We start from the raw sequence: 24,345 nt of genomic DNA, 5'->3' as shown, positions 1-24,345 counted from the left end.
ATTTTATAAACATAAAATACATATCAAACTATGATAAAGCATATCATGGAATATCGGCCTTATTCACATGATTTTCCGTTTTCACTATCAACAAGAAAATCTGCTATATCTAGATGGAGTTCATCGTTTATGCCATGGAAAGAAGGTCCAGCTTTATCATAGATGAGGTTAGTCTCAACATCCCTTTCTTTTGCCTTTTGGGATGCTTGGTACAGATCGGCCAAATGTTTTGGAATACGACAGGTCTGATACCAATGTCCTTTCATGCCGCATCTGTAACAAGTATTTTCACCTTGTTTCTTTATAACACGACCAACATTATTGATTTGAAGATGCTTGTTGGTTTTTCTTGCGTTGAAGTCATTAGGAGAGAAACCTCTTCCTTTTCCTTGTCCACGACCTTCTCCACGACCTCCTCCACGACCATGACCACGGCCTCGAGCGCATCCGCGTCCACGTCCTCGTCCTTGCTAATTATTATAGCTGGATGTAGCAACATTCACTTCTGAAAGTGGAGCTGATCCAGTTGGACGGGTTTGATGATTTATCATCACGAGCTCATTATTTTGTTCAGCAACATGCAAAACTTGCATTAATTCAGAATATCGAGTATACCCTCTTTCTCGATATTGTTGCTGCAGGAGTACATTTGAAGGATGAAAAGTTTGGAATATTTTCTCGATCATATCATAATCGGAAACTTCTTCTCTGCAGAGAGCCATCCTTGAATTGATTCCGAACAAAGCGGAATTGTACTCACTTACACTTTTGTAATCCTGAAACCTCAGGTTTAGCCATTCATGTTTGGCTTTTGGTAAGATCACATACTTTTGATCAAACCTATCCTTGAGCGCGATCCAGAGATCTGCAGGATTTTCTCTCGTGATGTATTCATTTTTTAAACCATCGTGGAGATGGTAACGCAAGAACATCATGGTTCTTGCTTTTTTCCTCTTCTAACCCCGTTTATGACGGATCAAGGATTTTGAGAAGCTCATTCCCTTTCAGATAGAATTTTACATCTAACTAGATATTCACCCGCGGTATACCGCGGGTCTAATTATTTTTTTTTTTAAAAGCAAAATGTATTTTGTTTAGTAGATTAACTATATATGTAACTAATTTTTGTATTTTCTTAATGTATGGTATTTTGCATCTATATATTATGTAGTGTCCAATTTCTATGTTTTAGGTGTATATCGTAGATTATTTTATAAGATACGAACGATATCATACAGTTTATTAAATATTTAAATCGTCTAGAAGTGTTTTTTTTATTATTGTAGAGATAGTAGTATTTTAATTATATTGTAGTTTTTCAATAATATCAGTACAATATAATTTGGCTTTCTATTTTTGTTAGAAATAATCTATATATCATATAGTTAGCATATATAAATAATCTAACAGTTTAGCATATATAGTTTATGTGTGCAATGAAAATAAAAGTATGTTGTTTTTTTATGAGTTATACTAATTGTTTAATTTTATAAACTTTAATGGATTAAAGTATGTGTATATAATATGTTATCTAGAGCATCTCTCACTTTTGGTTAGTATAAAACATATTCATGATTTTTTTAAAGTGTATAATGTATAGAGTTTATTTATGGAGTTATTAATTTACCAATTCTTAAGCATAACCATTAAAAAAATTTGGGACCAAAAAAATATATTGATTTATCGAGTTTTAATTGTTATTAATTTATCACTATTTTTAAATTTAAGATATATACGTAGTTTAAAATGTGGAGTAAATTCATAGATAAAGCATAAAATATTCATCCTTCATAAAATTGCTGGAAAAATTTGTCAATTGTTATCACACAATTTATTATAAATTTCCAAATTATATATTACCAAATGAGTATTATAATGGAGAAACCAAATTGTTGGTTACTTAAAAAATGGAAAAATGACAATGCTTAGACTCAAAAAAAAAAAGAACATAAGATAAAAGGTTATTTACCCAAAAGGTTAGAGTCATTATCTGAATGATATTTACTTAAATTTTGATAGGTGTATATCGTAGATTATTTTATAAGATATAGATGCCCATGTCATATAGTTTTTCCCAGAGACATCAAGGGCGGCGAATTCAAGCTTTGCCAAGTTTGACATGATTACTATATAAATAATAAAACAATTTGTTAAATATAAACTTTTATAAAATAATTTTGTAAAATCTTATTTTAGTAATAAATATAAACTGTAAAACAAAATTATAAACTATATAATATATTCATAAATTAAAACAATCATTTTAGGAGGCATAACCTTCCATATGATTTATAATATATAGATCTGAACATATGATCAAGGAGGCAGAGCCTACCATTAGATCAAGAATGTAGATCTAAATGATCAAGGAGGCAGAGCCTACCATTAGATCAAGAAATATGTATAGTCTTTTACTCTAATCAAATAATATATATAGTAATATGCATGTAAAATAATTAAATTCAAACAACTTTAACAAAACTTAAATCTTACCTCAAATTGATGATGTATCACAAATCTCTTATGCTCAAACTTGTAATGGATCGAGAGTCGTTCGTGCTGATAACGTGTTGTGAATTATAACTACAAATACACTTATATGTGCTTGCAATATTTTGTAAAGTGAACAAGAAATAATAAAATGAGAGAGAGGGAGGAGCAGCCAAGAGAGAGAGAGACTTTGAGAGTCTTTTGGATGAAAGAAAACTTATCATTTTACTCTTCCTACACAACTCCTTATTTATAGTACACTTACAAAAGACATGAGTCACACACCCATTAGTTTTGGTAATGACAAGTGTTAACACTACAAAGATTGTGTAACAATACATGGACAAGTGTAATGACATGTGTCTTGTGATGGAATAATCATACATGTGTTTTACAATAAGCACATATTTTTAGGGCAAAAACTGCAATTACTTGGCCAGAAATCAACACCCATAACTTCTCAAGTTTAACTCCGATTAAAACTTTGTCAATTTCTATAGATTCTTGACAATGTGATATTTCTAGTGACACCTTACTCAAGAACTATGTCCCATTGGTTCGATGGGAATTAACCTCACAAAACCCAATTCGAGTCAAGTTTTTAAAAGAGATATTTTATTTTCTTAAGGGTAAAACCAACTTTTCCAATAAAGTCTATTTGTTTGACATAAAACAGCAATAGTAAAAATCAGTCATAATTCTATAAGTCTATCACAAAAATTATGATATTCTACCAATCTTTTGCTATTACAATAAGACATAAGTCTACCATTTCAATAGCGATTAAGAGGAGGTTATTGGTTATATGATTTTAATGGATTTTGAAATCCAAAAAAAAATTATGTGTTATTCAATCATAGATTTTAAAATTCTTATCAAAATTATGTGTTATTGGTTCTATGATTTACAAATACTTGTTAAAATATCATGTTACTCGTTTAATGATTTGTTTTTGGATTTCAAAATCTACATTATGTTTTTAATGGATTTGAAAGTGTAAAATAGAAGGATTCAATTGCAAGGATAAACCATGTTATTTCAAAATCTATGTGTTTTGATTTTTAAAATTTACAATTCCATATGGATTTAGAAATCACCTCTCTAATAATAGCCTCTAAATATGTTGGCATCCGAATATCTGCCATAACTAAAAAATAACTCTCCTATATTAATCTGTCACTATTATGTATGTTTGCTACCATGTAAATTAAATATGACATATTGCCTATTCCCCCCCCCCCCCCATAGGTCTGCCACAAAAACCAAACTCTGCCACCATTGCAATAAATCTATCTAATATTTCTACTTTCCCACAATAAATCTGTCACCATAAAAATCTATCACTCAGTTAAATAATAATTATTATTTTTTTGGGACAAAATTTAAATCTATCTAATTTTTTTTTCTGTCATCACTAAAACTTAATCTGTCAATAAATCTGATGCATATCATAACTCTATGGGTTTGAATGGTGAATGCGGTCATGGTGGACAAATCAGTCGGCGGATAGACCACCTTTTATTTACCAATTATTAAATACAATCCGCAGCAGTGCAGTCTAAAGATAATAGAAAGAAAACTGTTGCCTATCAACTGTAGTCTATTTTTGTATACAAATAGAACTGATCCGCAGCGGTCTACTGTCCACCCTATTTTTGGGGCAGGACATAAAGAACATCGTCCAACCATATGAAAAAATAATTTTTTTAAAGATTCCACGTACTATAAACTTTATAGCTGATAATCTAGCTGAAAGTGATAGAAAAAGGAATTATAGCTAATAATCTAGCAATTGATCCATATGAAAAAATAATTTTTTTAAAGATTCCACGTACTATAAACTTTATAGCTGATAATCTAGCTGAAAGTGATAGAAAAAGGAATTATAGCTAATAATCTAGCAACTTTGATCAAAAAAAAAAAAAACAAAGCTAATGATCTAGCAAAAGATGCTAGAAAAAGGAAGTCAAGTTTTGTAATCTCTTCGAATGATGTATGCTAACTTTGTTTTCAATATAAAGTTGTTTGTCGACAGAAAAAAAAAATCAGATTATTAAAAAGTCTTCTCTCGTTAAACAATCTTCTCTCGCTTAAAAGTCTTCCGTTGTATCAAACTAAAAAGCATATTCGCTCCATAAATAAACTAAGGGGTTGTTATTGAATAATGAATTTTAAAAGAATTTGATGTATTTTGGAATCCAGTGTTATTCAATTAGGTATTTGAAAAAGTACATTAAAATCTGATGGTATTGGATTATGTATTTATTTGATGGATTTTAGAATTCTTTAAAAACACTGTTATTCAATGTCCATTGGATTTGGTGTCATTTTAGATTTCAACGTATTTCACTCCAAAAAGATGAACAAACACAATCCTACATATTTTTCAAGTATTTCAATCTCTCTATCTTTCTCCCTTTATTCAAAATTGATTTAGGAGATTAATCTAAGAATTAAGAAATAAAATATAGCTCTGGCCAAAAGATCACTGTGATCTTTCATTTTGGGGCTTGACACAGTTTGCAGATCCTCAGATCCGATTCTGCCTCTCAAATTCACTGTTTACACAATTTCACTGGTTTTTCTTCCCTTTTTTTCTTTTTTGAATAAGGTTCAGGATCAAAAGCTCTTCTATCTCTGGTTTCATTTTGATTGAAGATGTTAGTTTCTCTTGTTTTTGTTTCATCTGATTGAAGAAACAAATCAAGAAGAAACCCTAATCAGATCCACCACCATAAATCAAGAAAAAACCCTAATCAGATCTCCAACTCACATGTTTTTGTTTCATTTGATATAATTATGGGTAATTTATTTTATTTTTATTTAACTTCAAAAATAAATCCACTAGTAATGACTTTCAAATCTATTAGTAATGTCATTCAAATCCACTAATAATGACAACAAATTCACGTTAAATGAATTAGAAAACTTTTGAATTCTAAAATCCACTAGTAATTGAAATCAATTAAAATCTTTTATTCAATAACACCCCCTAAGTCTCGTCGTGCCTCTTCGCTTCTTCCTTTTGCTTCTTATGTTAAAATAGGTAATATTCAATACAGCTAACCTATTAGCAGGTATCAATTGTGATGATTATGAATGTGAAAATCTAATCGTGTCTACATCGCTCTACTTCTGTTGACGTGTCAAAAACCATAACAAAAGCATTGAAGTTAACGAGATAAACTATTTAATAATCAGAATATTTTTTCGACAACAAAAAAATTTGAACTTTTTTTTATTTGATAAATACTAAATAAATTACGTTTTTTCTTTTTGTAAAATTCGATTTGAATATATGATAACATTTGGATAGATACACAAACATTTTATTTTGAGCGGGCGGCTGATCAAATGGACAAATGATGAAGAAGCGGGGACGGGGGCGGTAGGTGCTTTTCTTTTCTGTTTCTCTTTTTGTCTTTTGGTCACCACACCCACTTATTATATTTATATACCTCTCCTCTCCTCCCTTGTGACACAATTTCTCGGATCAAAGTCAAAACCTCAAAACACAGACTTCTTTTGCGTTTGATCTTTGTAACAATCTCAACTCAACTATGAAAATCAACATCCTAGATTCCACCATTGTCCGGCCTGCCGCCGAGACCCCAACCACTAATCTTTGGAACTCCCACGTTGATCTCATCATCGCTAAGTACCACACCCCAAGTGTCTACTTCTACAGACCAACCGGTGCCTCCAATTTCTTTGACCCTCAGGTCCTCAAGGACGCTCTTTCAAAGGCACTCGTACCCTTTTACCCCATGGCTGGTCGCTTGAAGAAAGACAATGATGGCCGTATCGAGATCGATTGCAATGGCGCGGGTGTTCTCTTCGTTGTCGCCGATACTCCCTCTGTCATCGATGATCTTGGGGAATTCGCTCCTTCCCTCACTCTCCGCCAGCTTATTCCAGATGTTGATTACTCCGTCGGCGTCCACACTTTACCGCTCCTCGTCTTGCAGGTTAAAAATTGATGCCTTGTGTTTTAGGTTTCTAACTTTGTCTTTCTTTAATTTAGCTTACCCTAATCCGTTATTCCTTGATGAAGTAGGTGACCTTCTTTAAATGTGGGGGAGCTTCCCTTGGGGTTGGCATGCAACACCACGTGGCTGATGGTTTCTCTGGTCTCCATTTTATCAATACATGGTCTGATATGGCCCGTGGTCTTGACCTTACCATTCCACCCTTCATTGATCGGACCGTCCTCCGTGCTAGGAACCCGCCTCAGCCTGCTTTTCATCATGTTGAATATCAGCCTTCCCCCACTATGAGGATCCCGTCCTCCACACAAGGCCTTGATGATACGACCGTCTCTATTTTCAAAATATCACGCGACATGCTTGTTGCTCTCAAGACTAAATCTAAGCAGGATGGGAACACTGTAAGCTACAGCTCATACGAGGTCTTGGCTGGCCACGTGTGGAGATCAGTGTGCAAAGCGCGCGGACTTCCAGACGACCAAGAGACCAAACTGTACGTTGCAATTGATGGAAGGTCCAGACTTCGCCCGCAGCTGCCCCCTGGTTACTTTGGCAATGTGATATTCAGTGCGACACCATTAACCTTTGCAGGGGATCTTTTATCAAAGCCAACATGGTATGCTGCAGTGCTGATTCATGATGTTATAGTTCGCATGGACGATAAATATCTGAGGTCTGCTCTTGACTACTTGGAGATGCAGCCTGATCTGTCAGCACTGGTCCGCTGTGCATCTACCTACAAATGCCCAAATTTGGGAATCACAAGCTGGGTCAGATTACCCATGTATGATGCAGACTTTGGTTGGGGTCGTCCCATATTTGTGGGACCTGGTGCAATTGCATACGAGGGTTTATCTTTTTTGCTGCCAAGTCCTACAAATGATGGCAGCTTATCCTTGGCAATTTCCCTCCAATCTGAACACATGAAACTGTTTGAGAAGTTTTTGTACGAGATATGAGAGAAAATTATATAATATAATGTTAGAGAGACTAAATCCAAGCAGGATGGGAACACTGTAAGTATTATGTTATAGAACTATATAATTTAATGTGTTTGTTGAGTCAAGAGGTGTGTATGAAGTAACGTGAAGAGGTGTATATGTAAGAGTCGTGACTTTTCGACTAAGACACAATCATTGGTACCGTAAGACTTGTATATAAGTGTGTTGTTGTAAAACAGGAAGATAGTAATTAGCTTCAGTTTAATAAAACTTTCTATTATGTTCTTATTTCTTCCAACGGTGTCTTTCTCTGTTTCTTCTTCTCTCAATATTCTAACACGACCTATATATGGACAGTTAAATGTTTCTATGCTTTGCTGCCTGTTTTGCCACAAGAGATTGAAAGCGAACAAGTTATCTAATTTATGTATCAAACTTACCATCAAGGCATCAACGTTCGTAATCCTATCTAAGACATGCGGTAAACATCATCTAAAAAATGTGGAATCAGATTTTAGATATATATATATATATATATTATTTAAATTTGATTAACCACTAAAAATCCAGTATTTGTCAAGCTGTAATTTAATGGATTAATATAACCTAAGATGTTATTAAAGGTTGCACGGGTTTGAACGCAACGCAACTGTTCCGGTTGTGAGAGTTTACGCAAGCATATGGTTAAGGTTCCAAGCAGTTGCTGTTTGCAGAAGATTTAAGACTAATTGACTAGCGGATACAAAAAAAAATAAACAAAACATACCCACATAAATGTAACATATAGTTACAAAGATAGAAAAACATCAAAAAACTATATGTATGAAAATATAATAAAATTGAATATAACTATAACTATAACGAAAACTAGTATAATGCTCTGACCGCTACTTCTTAATCGATCTCATGGCTACTTTCAGTTTACGTACCTACCTTCTTTAATGGGTTCACGTCCTCGCACTAACTTCGTGAGTCCATCCATATCTGATGGTCGGTTCGCTATATTCAGGAGACTTTAAAGACTTGTTTTACTGTCCCTATAAATTACCACATGATCTTTCACTGTGTTTTGCCCTCACTCGCACAGTTCTGACAATCACTTTCTGGAACGTCACCCATCCTGAAACTACTCCAGCTCAAACACGCTTAACTCTGAAGTTCTTTCAAGACCCTTGACCGAAAAGATAAGTGCACTTTGGTGACATAGGTAGCCAAATCAATTCTTTTAAATCTCTCCGCAAACCGGGTGTCACAATTCTTCCAAAGTCGATACACCAGTTCTACTCTCAAGCCACAAAGTCTCAAAATATGACGGTACTAGGAGAACTAAAGCTCTCCAAGAGTCGTTTAGGACCTACTGTCCTTAGAGCAAACAATTCTGAACACGTCTGAGTCCTATCCTTAAACAGGTCTCCCTCCCATGGCTTGCGTAAAATATCATAATGTCCTACCAACCACATATTCCCTCACTGAAATACCTCATGACCACACAAGGATCATCAAAATGCCACAAGGCCCGACACTAAGGCCAACTAAATATCCTAAACATTGACTGCCACAAAGGCAAAACAAGTGTATAAACAGACCGCCACCAAGGCCAAACAAATGTCCTAAAGAAGACCGCCACCTAAGGCAAACAATTGTCCTAACAAGGACCGCCACCAAGGCCACACATCCCAAAAAACCGAAACAAAGATCACAGATCCCGACGGATCATCACGAAGATCACACATCCCAAAGTAACGCCTAAAAAGGTCACACACCTCAAAGGGCTGTCAAAAAGACCATACGTCCCGAAAGACCGCCTAAACAGGCCACACATTCCGCAGGACCGTCACGAAGATCACATAATTGGTTTGTAACGATCCAACCGTCACCTCTTAGTGAACCCTATATCTAAATCAGATTCCGTCCATGTTGGACATATAATAAGGAAATATTATACTTTTATATATTTTATGTGATTTTGCTTCTTTTTCTTTCTTTATGGATTACCTTTATAATTTAAAACTGCAAACGCTTACGGAAATAAGATTTTCATATTTGACATTTTGAGAGGTTGAGAACGGTATAACTAATCAAGCTCTAAACCCTATACATTATATTTAAAACATGAAGACATTATAATGTAAGATATGTATACAAGATGATACAAGGCAACATCAAACCCAAATGAGATAATAGTTCTTTTGTGTTTTTTCTTTAATATTTTTTTTTTATTATCTTGTACTCCATTTTAAAAACCTTAAATAAAATATTTTATTTCATGTTATAGATTGTTGTGATATTTTCTTGAGACAACTACTGTCGAGAGATTAAAAATTATGTTGTAATGTTTGACATTTAGTTTTTGAGAATGATTGACTTAAAGCGATATAATTTGGTGAGAATAATAAACTTAGTTCTGTGAAGTGATTTTACTCTAGTAGCAAACCATAAGTCCACTAAGAAAATACACCATCACCCTAGGGATTGAGTCGTTTTGTTCACTACAAATGTATAGATTTTGCTAATGAACCGACCAGTTATGATCCAATGTTGACAAAAAAAACTTAGTTATCTTTCAAACTTTCTTATAAACGTTTATGTTGTTCTAATGACAAATATTTGAAAAATATTTTCGGTAATGGTTTATAACAAGAAATATTTTTTAAAAAATATACTTCCTCCGTTTTGTAATATATGATGTTTTAGAGACATATTTTCGTTTTCAGATTAAATTCATATTTTTGTTATACAGTCTTGTTTCTGATTAGTTAAACTTTTTAAAATAGTCATTTCTTAATATGCGTGTTTTGAGATCAAACATCCTATATTTTGAAACGAAGTATTAAATTAAATATAATTTATAAAATATTCTTGCGGTGTAGTATCCCCTATAAATTAATAGAGAAGCACTCTTACCAAAAAATCTGAGGTCATGTCGCGCTCACAGAGCTCCTGTAACTTTTATAATAAATGCTCTTATTTCATATTATTATTTAAATAGATATGCCATAGAAATATTATAACTTAATGTTTTTTTCTATTAGTTTTTAAAAATAAAAGATTTAATCAACTATTAAATCTGAAAATGTATATAATTATCATTTTATAACCTATTTACTTATTAAAAATAAATTATATTTCAAAAACAAGAAAACAAATTATTCATTTATTTACCACTTTTATCATTTTTCTCATTGCATTTTTTTTTAACTTTGGATTAGTTTAAATTAATCAATTAATCTAAAAATATTGCTTTATCTAAAATTTAATTGTATAGTAAATATAGATAATAATTTGAAACATAAAATATGTGAGTTTGATTTTTAGAAACACAAAAAGACATCAAAACTTTCTACACCAGCTTAAAATTCTTTTCCAAGTTCAAATATTTCACGGATGTAACGTATTTTACGGAAAATAAACGAAAAAATCTTTACTTAAATATTTTTTTATACAAACAACTTTTAAATCTCAAATAATAATTTTACTCAAAATATTTTTATTTAAATTCATTTATCCTGCACATAGTCCGGGTTGATACTTATCTGTTGTTATTAGATCAAGATTTTGTTAAACTCTGTTAAAATTTAGTGTTATTAGTTTGTGATATGTAAAAAGTCATTTAAAATCTTAACAAATTTGGGTTATTGGATGCAGATTTTAATAAAGTCATTAAAAGTTTTGTGTTATTCATTTTAAACAAAAGAATCTAGGATTGTTAATGAGTTCAATAATTATGTTATTGGTTCATGATTTTGGACACTTTCTTTACAAAATAAAGTCATGAAAAATATCAAAAAAATACAGAGATTGTTTGGAGGACTTTACAAGATTTAAAAAAACTAATCAACAAAACTATCTAGCAATCTTTAACAATCTTTCACTTATTCACTTTTAATGATTTTGTTGAACTCTTTAAAAATCTTCATAAATCAGAATCCAATACCACCCCCTTAATCTATCTAGTAAATGTAAAAGATATTTTGTAATACTAAGAGCATAAGTATGTGCAGTGGATAGAAACTCTGAACTCTCACAATCTCTCAAATATATTATTTTAATATTAATTGTTTAGTTTAATTATTTATTTAAAATTTAAAAGATAAATAAAATTTTAAACTAATCATATATTGCCATCTGTATATGTAATCTATTATGGGGTTCTCAAAGTTTTCATTTAATAATCCTTTCTCACTTTTCACTACTACTTTTTGTTATTTTTTTTTTAATTGTTGAAAACTCTTATAAGAACCTACCACTTTACATGTACTACCAAAGTCACGATATCTGGGTTTTAAACCACATCAAATAGACAAAATACCAATGAATAAAGTTTTGTGGTTACGAAGTAGATTGCGTTATATATGAGACAACAAGAAAGATTCGTCTAATGATCAGTCATCACTAATCGGTCACCTACATACACGATACAAACACAAAGATTTTTATGCCATACAAACTAAATTTCCTAGCCCCACCATTTTATATAGGGAATTTTGCCAGAAATACTATTATTTAATAAAAAGTTTTATGCAATGCCACATTTTACAAACATATAAGAAAATGCCAAAATTCGTGAATGTGGCATGGTGTTCTTTGGCCAATTTTCCCTCAGCGCAACAATGAAGAAAAAAAAAGATGGCGGGAAAGTCTTGTACTTTATCGTATGTTTTGGCAGATGTGACAATGACAGGCATTTAATATGGACAAAAGGGGTGTCTGTTGGGATGTGAGAGACAAAATCGTTTATTGTTTTTTAGATCTGAAAACTGGTTTTTGTTACGGTGGTGGGGCGTAAAAGAAACGGGGTGAGGTTGGTGGACCAAAGTAAGACACAAAACGGGAGACATCGTTTACATGTAATGTCTGGCTGCCATTAATGGTGTTGGTTGGAGAGTTAATTTTGTTTTAAGAACAAGTTTTGAGCAATTAATGCTTTAAGGTTTAGATATAAAAGGGGAAAAATTCAAACTTTATTGTGTTTGTAGGTTTGTGAACACAAAATGGAAGAAACGGTGTGTGTCTTTCGCGGTGAATGGAAGTGTTGTGACAGTGGGGAGTGGAAATTTGTACCTTGCCAAGGCGAGATGGCAAGGTGTGTCTCAATTGAAAGAGTTCGAAGTGTCTGCGAGCTAACCTCTGCAAATGAACTTTTATTCCATCTTAACCCAAAGATAAAAACCGTCGTTATGAGCTCATGGTATCCAGCTGACATGACGGTATTCTCGACAGGCAAAATGCCACCGTTGTCAATCAGTAGTGACATCGAGTTTGCCCAGTTCAAAAACAGACGGTGTTTAGAAGGAGGCCGGAATTTGTACGTTACAGTCACCAATGTGAAAGACAGAACTATAGGGGAGTTTGTTCAGATGGGTGATACGGTTTGTCCGTCGCAAGATTCAGGGCTGGATGATGAAGTATTGGTCGCCCATGTTGAGGAAGTCGAAGCTTTTTACAGGGAAACCTGGAAGAAAAACAAAGTGGACAAAGGAGTGAATCTGATAAGCAGTGGACAACTCAACAGGGAACGGAAGAGGACAAGAGAGAATGAAGAATTGGTGGACAAGGCGACGAAAGTGTTGATGGCAAGAGGACTAAATTCAGTGGACAAAGGTCGTCGTCAGAGGGGGTGTACAACTTACCGGAGTCAAGTGGGGTGGACAAAAATAATTTCATTTCAGTAGACAATATGGTTGACTCGTCTATGATGGACAAGAGGACTAAATTCAGTGGACAAAGGTCGTCGTCAGATGGGGTGGACAACTTACCGGAGTCAAATGGGGTGGACAAAAATAATTTCACTTCAGTAGACAACATGGTTGCCTCTTCTATGATGGACAAGAGGACTAAATTCAGTGGACAAAGGGCGTCGTCAGATGGGGTGGACAACTTACCAGAGTCAAGTGGGGTGGACAAGAATAATTTCACTTCAGTAGACAACATGGTTGCCTCGTCTATGATGGACAACATCACTCTGAGTGAGGTGGACGAGACGTCGACGATAGAGAAGGAGATCAGTTCCAATAATTCTCAGAAACAGACCAATTTACCAGAATTGTCTGTGATGGACAGCAATACTCGGAGTGTGGTAGACGAGACTTCCACTATAGTTAAGGAGATCAGTTTGGATAATTCACAGAAGTTGACCAATTCACATATTGTTGAGAAAAACATTTCCTCCCTTGGTCACAATTCGCAAGAAGCGTTGTTAGCCGAACATGATCCGAGTGAAGAGGAACATGCAGAGGAAGATTATGATTTCGATGAGTGGACAGATAGAATTAACAATGATTATCCATTAGATTGGGATCCTTATAAAGGTGTGGGAGGGTGGAATACTGATAGTGGAAATAGGGTCGGTGAACTTGTTGATGAAGGCCTTGGTGCTGCTATTACAGTTGCACCATTAAATGATGATTTACCAGTGCCACCATTAGGGGATGATCTACCAGTTAGTGATGATGCTGTTGGCGCGACTTTAGGTGTCAATGAGGACTTCGCTTTCATGGTACGGGCAGGTGTGATAGATGGAGAAGACCCATTATTGTTGGCAGATGCACCACCATTCCATGATAATATGCGCGGTGCACCAAGTTGTGAGAGGAATATGGACCTCTAAAGAGGAACTGATTCCATTTATGTTGGCCGTGTATTTGCTAATAAGATGGAACTACAGAAGACTTTGTCTGTTCATGCTTTGAGAAGGCTTTTCACATTCAAAATTTGGAAGTCTGACAAAGAGAGAGTCATTGCTACTTGCGTAGATAAGAAGTGTGGTTGGCGGATCTATGCTACTACACACCCAAATTCTGAAAATTTGGAAATTAAAATTGTTTAGTTTAAACACAACTGTGATGTTTCATGCAGGTCTAGATATGGTGAGAAGGCCTCAGCTCAGATACTAGCCGAGTTATTGCAGTCTAAATTTGCCAACGGGAAGAAAGGGCCTAGGGCTTGTGAATTGCCTAGTATGGTTTTAGAAGAGCTAAACGTTACTATTACTTACATGAAAGCATGGAACGCGAAAGAACTGGCTATTGAGGCTGCACGTGGGAATGAGGAAGATAATTATCGTTTTTTGGCAACTTATTTCCAATTGGTGAAGAAAACCAATCCGGGAACAATAAGCGACATGCACACAACCGTTAAGAAGGAGACGGGTAAAACATTGTTCAAATATCTCTTCTTTGCTTTTGGGGCTTCCATCGCCGGCTATAAGTACTTGCGAAAGGTTATAGTGATAGATGGCACTACAATGAAAGGAAAGTATAAAGGGTGTTTGGTTGCAGCTAGCGTACAAGACGGGAATATGCAGATTTATCCTCTTGGATTTGGTGTAGTTGAGAAAGAGAATGATGCTGGTTGGGCATGGTTTTTTAGGAATCTGCAAAAATTTGTCCCTGACGAGGAAGACCTTGTGTTTGTTTCTAACAGACATCTGGCTATTTACTCTGCTCTTGCGAAGGTTTACCCACTTGCGCACCATGCTACCTGTACTGTTCATCTATTTAGGAACGTGAAACATAACTTTGGTTGCGAAGGTCTAGTTGGAAGAGTTTCTAAAGCTGCACTAGCCTATACGGTTGGTGATTTTAGGTATTGGTGGAGAGAAATAAAGCATCGTGATCAAAGGTGTGCGGATTATCAGACGGAAATAGGTTTTCCTCATTGGACACTTTCACACTTCCCCGAAAATAGGTACAATATAATGAGTAGCAACATTTCAGAGTCACTCAACGCAGCAATGAAGAAGGCTGTTGAATATCCGATTGTGTCAATGGTTGAATTCATTAGGGCGATGCTGATGAGGTGGTTTTGGTGTAGGAGGAAATTAGCCGGCAAAACAAATAGTAAGTGTACTCCCGAAATAGAGGATTTGTTAATAGACCATCTCAAAGAGTCAAAAGATTGTGGTGTGTTATCAGTTAGTAACTGGATTTACCAAATCAACGATGGGAATAGTTGTGTTTTCACGGTTGATTTGGAGAGAAAAACATGCACATGTAGGGTTTTTGATGTTCTCAAAATTCCATGCTGTCATGCTTTGTCTACATGTCGAGTAAGGTAAGTGGACGAATACTCACTTGTTGATGAGTGCTACTTTGTTAGTGCATGGATGAAAAAGTATGAAGGCCTCATTATGCCGGTCCCAAATGAGAAAGATGAAGACCTTCCAGCTGAGGTGGCAGATGGTGATGTTAATCCACCGCGAACAGCTCGGGGTGGTGACAGGCCAAAGAAGAAACGTATTCCTTCGAAGGGAGAAGTGCATCACGTAAGTATACATAATTATACTTCATTATATAATTACATCACAATTTCCCATTAATGATTCATGTGGAAATTTAGTAACATTTAAATGTGTGTGTACTTTAAAACATAAAAAAGGGTGACCAAGTGTGGAAGATGCTTTGGACGTGGGCACAACAGGAAAACATGCTCTGCGTTGATATAATAGTAGTTCTTATCGTTAATGCTATTTTTGTAACTTAGTAGTGGATTGTCGATTGGAACCCACTTTTTTTTGGTATGGTTAATATGTTGTCTACGGTAGTAGACAACACATGCCGTGTACGGTATTTGTCCGCTATATTATATTCGGTTTATGTTAACGTTTTCTGGTGGACAACTGACCCCCTATAATGTTGTCCTTTAATTCGTTTTGTCCTTTTACGAAACTTGCTGGACGTGAATGTCGAATATATCCTATTTAAAGTTGTCCTTTAAATCATTTATTTGTCCTCAATCTCATATTCCGCTGTTGTCTACTTTGTCCTCCATTGCTGTTGGTGTTTTGATTGACAACATGTAGAGTAGTGCAGTGGACAACATATTGGTAGACAACATCTTAAGAAACTTTGTGCACACCATGTAATGCATTATAATTTTAGTAGTGGACAATACGTTTAACTTCAAAGACAGTTGTCTACAATATTTTAGTCTTTTACAAGCACAGACATACCATAATACAACGAAGACAACATTTAACGACAATTAGGGTTCGTCGAGGATAGTGGATCCCTAGTGCAAATAGGGTCAACCAACAAATTAGATCTAGAATGACGTCCTATTTAAAAGCAGAATAAAACATGGTAACAAGGACGGCAAAGGCGAGGAAAGAAATGGCAACGTATAAGAGATCTGTGGGACATTTACTGCAACCGGACAATCTGGCTGAGGATTGTTGATTACTGCAATAGGGAGAAGATGAGTTTGGGAGGCTTACAAACTCATTTTGACACTTGTAGAACATCCGGCCGCCACCAGAAGCCAGATCTGGTTCAAGATACATCGCCCCACCACAATGGCATTTCTTTGGGATGCCAAACTTACCGTTTCTACGGTCACGGGAATTGATGGACGAGGCAGCTGAGGGAGATGATGAAGATTGTTGACTGTAGCTATATTGCCCCATCTTGGTTAGATACGAAATTAGGTTAAGGTGGTAAGAGTGTGGGCAGCCAATGGGGTAAATAACTCTTTTAATGGGGGGTAAAGGTCCATTGTATGCTTTATCTGACAACACGCAAGCTGCATATGATGATGGAACATATCAGTAGATACTTTTTTTTTTTCAAACAACTTCAAGAAAGACACATAAGGACAAGATTGGCTAAAACATAGTAGACAAGATTGAGTAAACCATACGGTGGACAAGATTGGCTAAAACATAGTAGACAAGATTGGGTAAAGCAAACGATGGACAAGATTGTAGAAAGCAAACGATGGACAAGATTGGGTAAAACATAAGATAAACATAGTAGACAAGATTGTAGTAGACAAGATTGTAATAAACTATCTAATGGACGACATTATAAAACAAGCATCTAGGGTATCAAGAACAAATTTATAAATCTTTGGCAGCGCCACCAGGTGTAGCATGCTGGGCACCTATTCTCCTCGGAACATTTTTGGCAGACATCAGGGAAGGTAGGTATTTTTCTTTCAAATTTTAACAACGCTGGACGTTGATAGTTGTTTTCTCCCCCACCAATGGCGACGATATCATAAAAAACCATTTGTGCAACTACATCGACTTCATTCTCGTCCGTGAATGCACTCCTTAATTTTGTCATCAGGCCAATACCCTCCTCTGTTTCTCCAACACATAACATCAAAATCGTTAAGAGTAAAAGTTGTTGATGATGATGGGTGCCATTTACCGAAAAGGGAGCTCCAGTTGTAAGCGAGCATGGGAATGGCCTCACGATACTCTCCATATCTCGCTACTAATCTAACGGCCTCTAGATACATTGCGGCTGGGTTTCTTGCTCGAACGGTACACACGAAGAATGGTCGGAATAAAGATCCATTATTTACAACCGTGGGATTTATGGATATTAGGAGAATTGACGCCTCCCACAAAACGTAATCGTCAAAAGCAAGACTCTTACCAACGGGTCCTGCAGCAATAAGAGGCCCAAGGAACTGAAATGCAGACTTAGCGACAAGGCTAACAATGTACAGTATAAGATGTTGTGGGAGAGAAAGGAGGTTGGCCATGTTTAATGTTGTACTTCAAGAAAGAACAAGGATTTCCCTTTTAAAGGAGGGCATTTACGAATGTAGTATAAGTTGGTATGGTGGTGGTTGATTATGTAGGTGAAATATTATAATTTACGAATGTTATGAGTAACTAGTAAATCTGGCCAACCTCTGAATGTAGTGTAATTTACGAATGTTATGAGTAACTAGTAAATCTGACAAATTATAATTTTTAAAACATTTAATGCTGGTGGGTTGAATGTTACTAAAATTGTCAATAAAATTTGGCAATCAAAGTTGCTTAATATTAATTTCCTTGTTAAACTTTATAGTGATCGAAAATAATATAACCATTCACAAAGATCAAATACTCAAAGATTAGTCATAAAATTCCAAATATTTATCAAATACAATACACTAATATGAGAAACTATTGGGATTGAGTTTGTCCATCCGATATTTTTTTCCGTTGTCTACCAATATTAATTTTCTTGTGCAACCATCACTATTGTAGTCACTCAGTGAAGGCTTTGGCAACTATTAATGCAGTGAAGGTTTGCAACTGTTAATGCATTGAAGGTTTGACACTATTAATGCAGTGAAGGTTTGCAACTATTACGTTGTCGATTTTGGCAACTATTAGTCCATTGAAGTTTTGTTTGTTGTGTTGTCTATCAAGAAAAGTTGTCTCCAAACTATCGTTATAAGTTAAGCATAAATAGTCATAAAACAGTACCGTTACATAGTTCATCAACAAAGAAAAATAAATAAAACCAAATTGTATCAGGAACTAACTTAGAGAGAGTACAAATTCCTCGTAGACATCTATGGCGAAGCGCATCCTCAGCTCGTCTACCTTGTCCTCTGTTAGTCCATCCAGACTCAGACCTTGAGCGTGTAGTTCTATGAACTTGCATGTCAGAGGCCCACAGTCACCCGTCCGGTCGTTCTGGTAAACATCAACAAGCCTCTCAAACGTGAATGCGTTAGGGATAGTGCAATCAACTGCATCCATATCTACAAACTGCTTAATCATCAAAGGGAGCATGGCAAGCAGGGGTTTCAACAGCCGCGACAATCTCTTGGAGTCATTGTTCACGATGAGGGGATCTAGGATGTATACGTGTCCTAACTTTAGTTTAATAACAGCAGCAACCCAATGACGCTTCCCCCAATTCAATGGTACATACACAGTATCAATGTCGGTATACTATGCCAATTTGGCAGAACGGCTAGGGACTACTCCTTTGACATAGTTCTTGATCAAACTGTTCCAATTTAATGATGCCTTCTTCTTCGTCTTTAGATACCGTCCATAATCTTCAGCAACTCTCTGCGTAAACCATGTATCCAATACACCGATCTTACCCTGTAAGAAAAACTCACCCAATCTCCTCCACAATATGCTAAGCATTGCTTCCATATGCTGCGTAAAAAGTATAATTAGTGAAAAGGGTAGATATTTCTCATCGATAAATAGATAGAATATACTCACCGGAGAATCGACCCATTTAGTGGGAGTATAAATGATTTCAAAAAATTCCCTCTTCTCACGGTGTCCGTCAATGACATACTCTCTGTTAAGCAATATGTAAAAAGGGTCAGAAAGGTTGATGTTATAAATAATATTTTTTCACGTTTAGTAGAGTAAACTTACTTTTTTTCTATAAGACTCCAGCTTTGTTAAGAACTTTTCTCTCAATGACACGGACACAGGCCAGAAAGGCATGTATACATGGACTACGTTATCTATTTCAGATGCCTTCCTTTTTTTAGTTGAAGATGAACACTGCCCAAACCTTTTAGGCTTTGTCCTTAACCTCTTCGTAGGGATTTGGGGCAATTCAGTTTTCTCATCTGTAGTGGATCGAGAGCGTTTCTTAGTAGAAGTTGGGGTAGTTTCCTGTTCCATGATATATAAGATTGTTACACATTTACCTAATAGTTAACGAAAAAACGACAACGACAGTTACACAACTTACTTCGACTGTGGTCGAGTTATTCCCGGCTTCTCTACCAGATTCAGCATCTTGATTTTGTCCATCATATACTACAAGCTGTTTTCCACCATCATCCTCCACAGTTTGGTGATTGCTTTCGACGAAAACATCCCCTTCTTCCCCGACTTCCTCTTCCTCATCCTCATCTCCTTCTTCCTGCGCATCCTGGTCGTCTCCTTCTTCCTGCGCATCCTGCTCGTCTCCTTCTTCCTGGACATTCTGCTCGTCTCCTTTTTCTTGCGCATCCTAGTCGTCTCCTTCTTCATGCGCATCCTGCTCGTCTCCTTGTTCCTGGGCATCCTGCTCGTCTCCTTCTTCGTCCCCTTCATCGTTGTCCCTAACATCGTCCACTCCATCATCGTCCTCTCTATCATTAACCCCATCCTCGTCCTCCTTCATCCCAGACTCGTCCTCGTCCTCCTTATCCACACAATCTTCGGATTCAGTAGCAACATCAACTACATCATTCGTGACACCAATATCTTATTCAGATTCACTACCACTATCAACCTGAGCCCCGTCATGGGATTCACTCTCATTCCCATCTTCCTATTACCTGATGTCTTTCCTGTAGCAGAGACATCTTCACACCCACCTTGAAAATTTAAACACGAAAATTAGTAAAGTTTCATTTTCCAGGATTCTTTATGAAACCGGAAAAAGTAGTCAATGAATACCTGATCCGCGGCAGTAGAGTTAATTTTGGTGAGAATCTCTGGAATACCAGGCATAAAGCTGGACCATGCTTTATTATCCCGCAAATGAGTGGGCTGTCTAGAGCCGCTAGCACCAATACACCAAGATGACTTGTTGATCTCCTGCAACAAATCTGAGTGCTTTATATTCCTATCAAACAATCCTTTCTCTCGCAGAGTTTTGAGAACATCATCAACAATCTCGTCTCTCATGGCACCCCTCTCTACAGACAACATTAACTCTATCTTCGATGTATGTTTATTGATTCTCCGGTCTACTTCATCAAGCAAGGCTTGAGGAGTTAGACAATCATCATGAAACACCGTTTCCCCTCTAACGGAACTCCTACCTTGTATGGTAGTTTTTTTCTTGTCAAGAGATTCTGCTTTCACTTGTACCTTTGGGTTGCGTTTTGTAGGTGGTTTCTTTGGTTTGACTGCTTCTTTCTTCAGATTTTCCTTAATAGCCACCGCTGTTATCAGTGGTAGATGTCCGAAACCACCATGCCAGTCTTCTTTTTTGAAGATATGACCTTCTTTAAGCTTTTCACAGATGTAATCCACTCCCACATCATGCGTCTCATCCTCACCCCAGGAGTAGTCTTGGATGTCTGCATCATCATCACCGTGTAAAATGCTTTCAACATCAACCTACGAAATAGATTGCCCACATGTTAAAAAACGGATATATGTCTTTGATAACAAAACAAAGCTTAATACGACTTCAGCATACAGAACTTACATCCGGGTGTAGCTCTGTTTCCAGGATGTTTGAATTGTGAAAGGATTTAAGTTTAGTCAAATGGAGCACAGATCAATCAGTAAATGTTTGCTCATCCATGACGTCAGGAAGGTATTTCTCTAACTGGGGAATGGCATGGAGAATAAGAAGCTGGAAAGCAAGTGTGAAGCTGTGTGTTGCTGCTGTATGGGACTGATTTAGTTTCTCAGCAAGCTTGTGTAAAGTTTCTACTTTCTCACCGACTTTGACCATCTCTAACGTCTTAAGAAATGACATCCGCCCACAAGGATATTTCACAAATGCGTCGACATCTTTCACCATCTCTGCAACTCTCATCGAGGCTCTCACATTAGAAGAGTCGCAGACTAAAATACCTTCGACTATGACAATAAGTGCCAAACGTAGCCTTCTATCCGCATCCATTCTTTTTGATTTTGGTAACCTCTTGTCAAGCTTCAACAGATTAACAATATATTGTATGCTGTATGACTTCTTAGGGCCAATAAGAGTGTGATAGTACGGCTCTTGACCTTCGCCAGGATTCTGCAACTTAGAAAGAGTTTCTTCAGAAGGGAATTGACCGCAATTCAGTCCCGTAATGATTCCAAACTCTCTCAAAGAAAACCGTATGGGATGACCACCAAAGACAAACCACAACTCTCTTTTCATCTTTGTTATAAGAGAGCGACAGAGAATTTGGTGGACAAGTTTGCCAGATAGCGAGCTCTTCCTAACTGGGAGTTCAAACAATCGCCCAAAGCATGATTCTTTTAACCAGTTAAACTCATCATAACCATCTAATACTTCAACAATATCCAGCAGATACTCCGGCTTAGAGTAGGAATTGATACGACCTTTCACAGGATATCGATCTGTGGAGAATAGCCTAGGAGGTAGACGAGCCGATTGAGAAGCATGGTGTTGATGTAGTGAATCAGAGTGGGCCACATTAGATGGCTTGTTCATCATACAGACATGAAAACATTTAGGCAATGGACATGTAATATGAATGGACAGGAAATTGTTCGGCTATTAGTAGAAGGTTAACTTGTCTACTACGGTGGACTACTTAATGGACATTACATATTTTTGAAAAACAATTAAGCAGTGGACAAGTTAGCAATGGACAAGTAATATGAATGGACAGGAAGTGTTCGGCTACTAGTAGAAAGTTAACTTGTCTATTACGGTGGACAACTTAGCAATGGACATTACACTTTTTTGGAAAACATTTAAGTTGTGGATAAGTTAGCAATGGACAAGTAATATGAATGGACAGGAAAATGTAGGGCTAAGTAGTAGGTTACGTTGTCTATTATGGTGGACAAGTTATAACAATCTTTTAGGAAAAACTGACCAGTGGACATAACAAATTTAATGAAAACATAAAAGCAAGGAACAAGTTGAAGGTTCTATTGTCTACTATGGTGGACAACTTATAGAGATGGACATAAAAGACTTACGCTAAGCGACTGTTTAACTGTGGAACTTTCAGAATTGTTGCACTTGCAAGTGTGTCGCGGTTGTCGACCGTGGGTGTGGCAGGAATGGTCCCAGATCTAGAAAATAAAAATAGTTATAATTGGGGATACAATTGGTTAAACGGAAACGGTAAATTAGCCTGTAAATGGAAGTTTAACTAACCGAAGTGGTGGCCTGTGGTGGGTCTCTAAGTTGGTTCCTTCGTTCTGCGGATTTGCGTTTAAGGGTTACCGTATCTTCAGATTGGATTGTTGCCATGTCACCGGTACCGGACTCGCGAATTGGGGGGTCACCGGGAATTGTGGGTTTTGGAATGCTTCTCCCAGGATCACCGGTTGGGGATGAATTGGACGGGTTTGAAACTTTATCGTCAATACTATCCGAGGCGACATTGATCTGGAAGTCAGCGGGATCGTCGACGGGCATGTTTCGGGATTGAACAGTAAACCCTTATCAAAGAAGAAGTTATGGAGAGTGGAGAGAAAGAGAAGAAAGAAGCGGAGCGGTTAATTTTTCTCAAAAAAAACGAATAAAAGATTTTCGAGAATTTGTCTTTTCGGGAATAAAAGAGCGTGGGTTATTTTCGTCTTTTCGAGTTAGAGATATGGCAGTGCGGAAAAGGTTTCAGAAATGTAACATTTTGCCAAAAAAAATTCATTGTTTATGGCGTTAGCGTTAAATAACTCTTTTATATAATACAACCAGAAACTAATTTATAACCCTAGCCCTACCAATTTTCCTCTCTTTATAATACAAAAGAAATTATCAAAAAGGAAAAGAAGAGGATCGGACTTGTCAATTAAGTCTCATAACTCGCTTTTTGTTTCTTTGCAAGGAATTATTTCTTCAATCACACGCACACATGATACTACTTATCAGTATATATTAAGAAAAGGCAATTTTGGAAAGTTTCATTTATAACAAAAATAATAGGAACATAGTACAGTAAAGTATTAACATAAATAAATAGCAAGCCAAAACAATATGAAACGAAAGCCTTTAGTGGAATATATGTGTGAACACGACAAGAGATTAGAAAATTGATGACACCAATACGAAAATCTTGGATATATTATTTCATTTAATTATATAGTTCATACTATATTAGTAGCCGCGGTACACTGCGGAACAAAATTATTTATAGCTAAAATATTTAAATTATAAGTTGTATTTGTCGGTTAAATATGTTAATTATAAAATAATTGTTAAATAAACCATATAATATCGTAATATAATTTATTTTTAATTTTTATTTAATCAATTTAATTAGATATCTCTATTCTCTAATACTGACAGGTTAACAAAATAATGAAATTATGTTTTATCCGTGTAACACCGAATTAATGATATTTTTAATTTATTTATGTTTCACCCGTGTAACACCGAATTAATGATATTTTGTAATTTATATAAATATCGATAAAATCCGTCCTGCTATATAACCCCGTCCCGAGATATTTTAACTCATACTATATCATCTTAATTTATTTATTGTGTATCTAAGATATCATATTTAACTTTTTAAAAGTTTTAAAT

At 36.0% G+C, this 24,345-nt stretch overlaps 3 protein-coding genes and 1 pseudogene across 3 annotated transcripts; 2 read left to right on the top strand and 2 right to left on the bottom strand.

Annotated features, from left to right (window-relative positions):
* Window positions 1-59: 59 nt before the first annotated feature.
* Window positions 60-935, bottom strand: LOC147924669 (uncharacterized). Its single transcript, XM_087496879.1, has 2 exons — window positions 648-935; window positions 60-470 (listed from the first exon to the last, which is right to left on the bottom strand). The coding sequence occupies exons 1-2, from the start codon at window positions 933-935 to the stop codon at window positions 60-62; spliced, it is 699 nt and encodes a 232-aa protein (XP_087353005.1).
* A 4,896-nt stretch (window positions 936-5,831) lies between these two features.
* LOC104758120 (shikimate O-hydroxycinnamoyltransferase-like) lies at window positions 5,832-7,708 on the top strand. The gene is made up of 2 exons (XM_010480938.3): window positions 5,832-6,458; window positions 6,548-7,708. Exons 1-2 carry the CDS (start codon window positions 6,051-6,053, stop codon window positions 7,433-7,435), a joined length of 1,296 nt encoding a protein of 431 aa, XP_010479240.1. The 5' UTR covers window positions 5,832-6,050; the 3' UTR covers window positions 7,436-7,708.
* Window positions 7,709-13,094: 5,386 nt separating this feature from the next.
* On the top strand, window positions 13,095-16,800 carry LOC104759829 (uncharacterized; annotated as a pseudogene).
* A 1,774-nt stretch (window positions 16,801-18,574) lies between these two features.
* LOC109130033 (uncharacterized) lies at window positions 18,575-23,924 on the bottom strand. The gene is made up of 4 exons (XM_087494112.1): window positions 19,873-23,924; window positions 19,548-19,793; window positions 19,386-19,467; window positions 18,575-19,316 (listed from the first exon to the last, which is right to left on the bottom strand). The coding sequence occupies exon 1, from the start codon at window positions 22,294-22,296 to the stop codon at window positions 21,400-21,402; it is 897 nt and encodes a 298-aa protein (XP_087350238.1). The 5' UTR covers window positions 22,297-23,924; the 3' UTR covers window positions 18,575-19,316; window positions 19,386-19,467; window positions 19,548-19,793; window positions 19,873-21,399.
* Window positions 23,925-24,345: the final 421 nt, after the last annotated feature.

The sequence above is a fragment of the Camelina sativa genome, chromosome 17 (genome assembly GCF_030686135.1).
Source record: "Camelina sativa cultivar CO46 ecotype springtype chromosome 17, ASM3068613v1".
Lineage (NCBI taxonomy): Eukaryota > Viridiplantae > Streptophyta > Magnoliopsida > Brassicales > Brassicaceae > Camelina > Camelina sativa.
The sequence above is the reverse complement of the archived record's forward strand: the minus strand, read 5'-3'. Positions and strand labels throughout refer to the sequence as shown.

Coding starts and splice junctions, on each gene's coding strand:
- LOC147924669 (XM_087496879.1), bottom strand. CDS start 935: ATGATGTTCTTGCGTTACCATCTCCACGATGGTTTAAAAAATGAATAC. Junction 471..647: donor AAACTTTTCATCCTTCAAAT/GTACTCCTGCAG, acceptor TATAATAATTAG/CAAGGACGAGGACGTGGACG.
- LOC104758120 (XM_010480938.3), top strand. CDS start 6,051: ATGAAAATCAACATCCTAGATTCCACCATTGTCCGGCCTGCCGCCGAG. Junction 6,459..6,547: donor TACCGCTCCTCGTCTTGCAG/GTTAAAAATTGA, acceptor TTGATGAAGTAG/GTGACCTTCTTTAAATGTGG.
- LOC109130033 (XM_087494112.1), bottom strand. CDS start 22,296: ATGATGAACAAGCCATCTAATGTGGCCCACTCTGATTCACTACATCAA.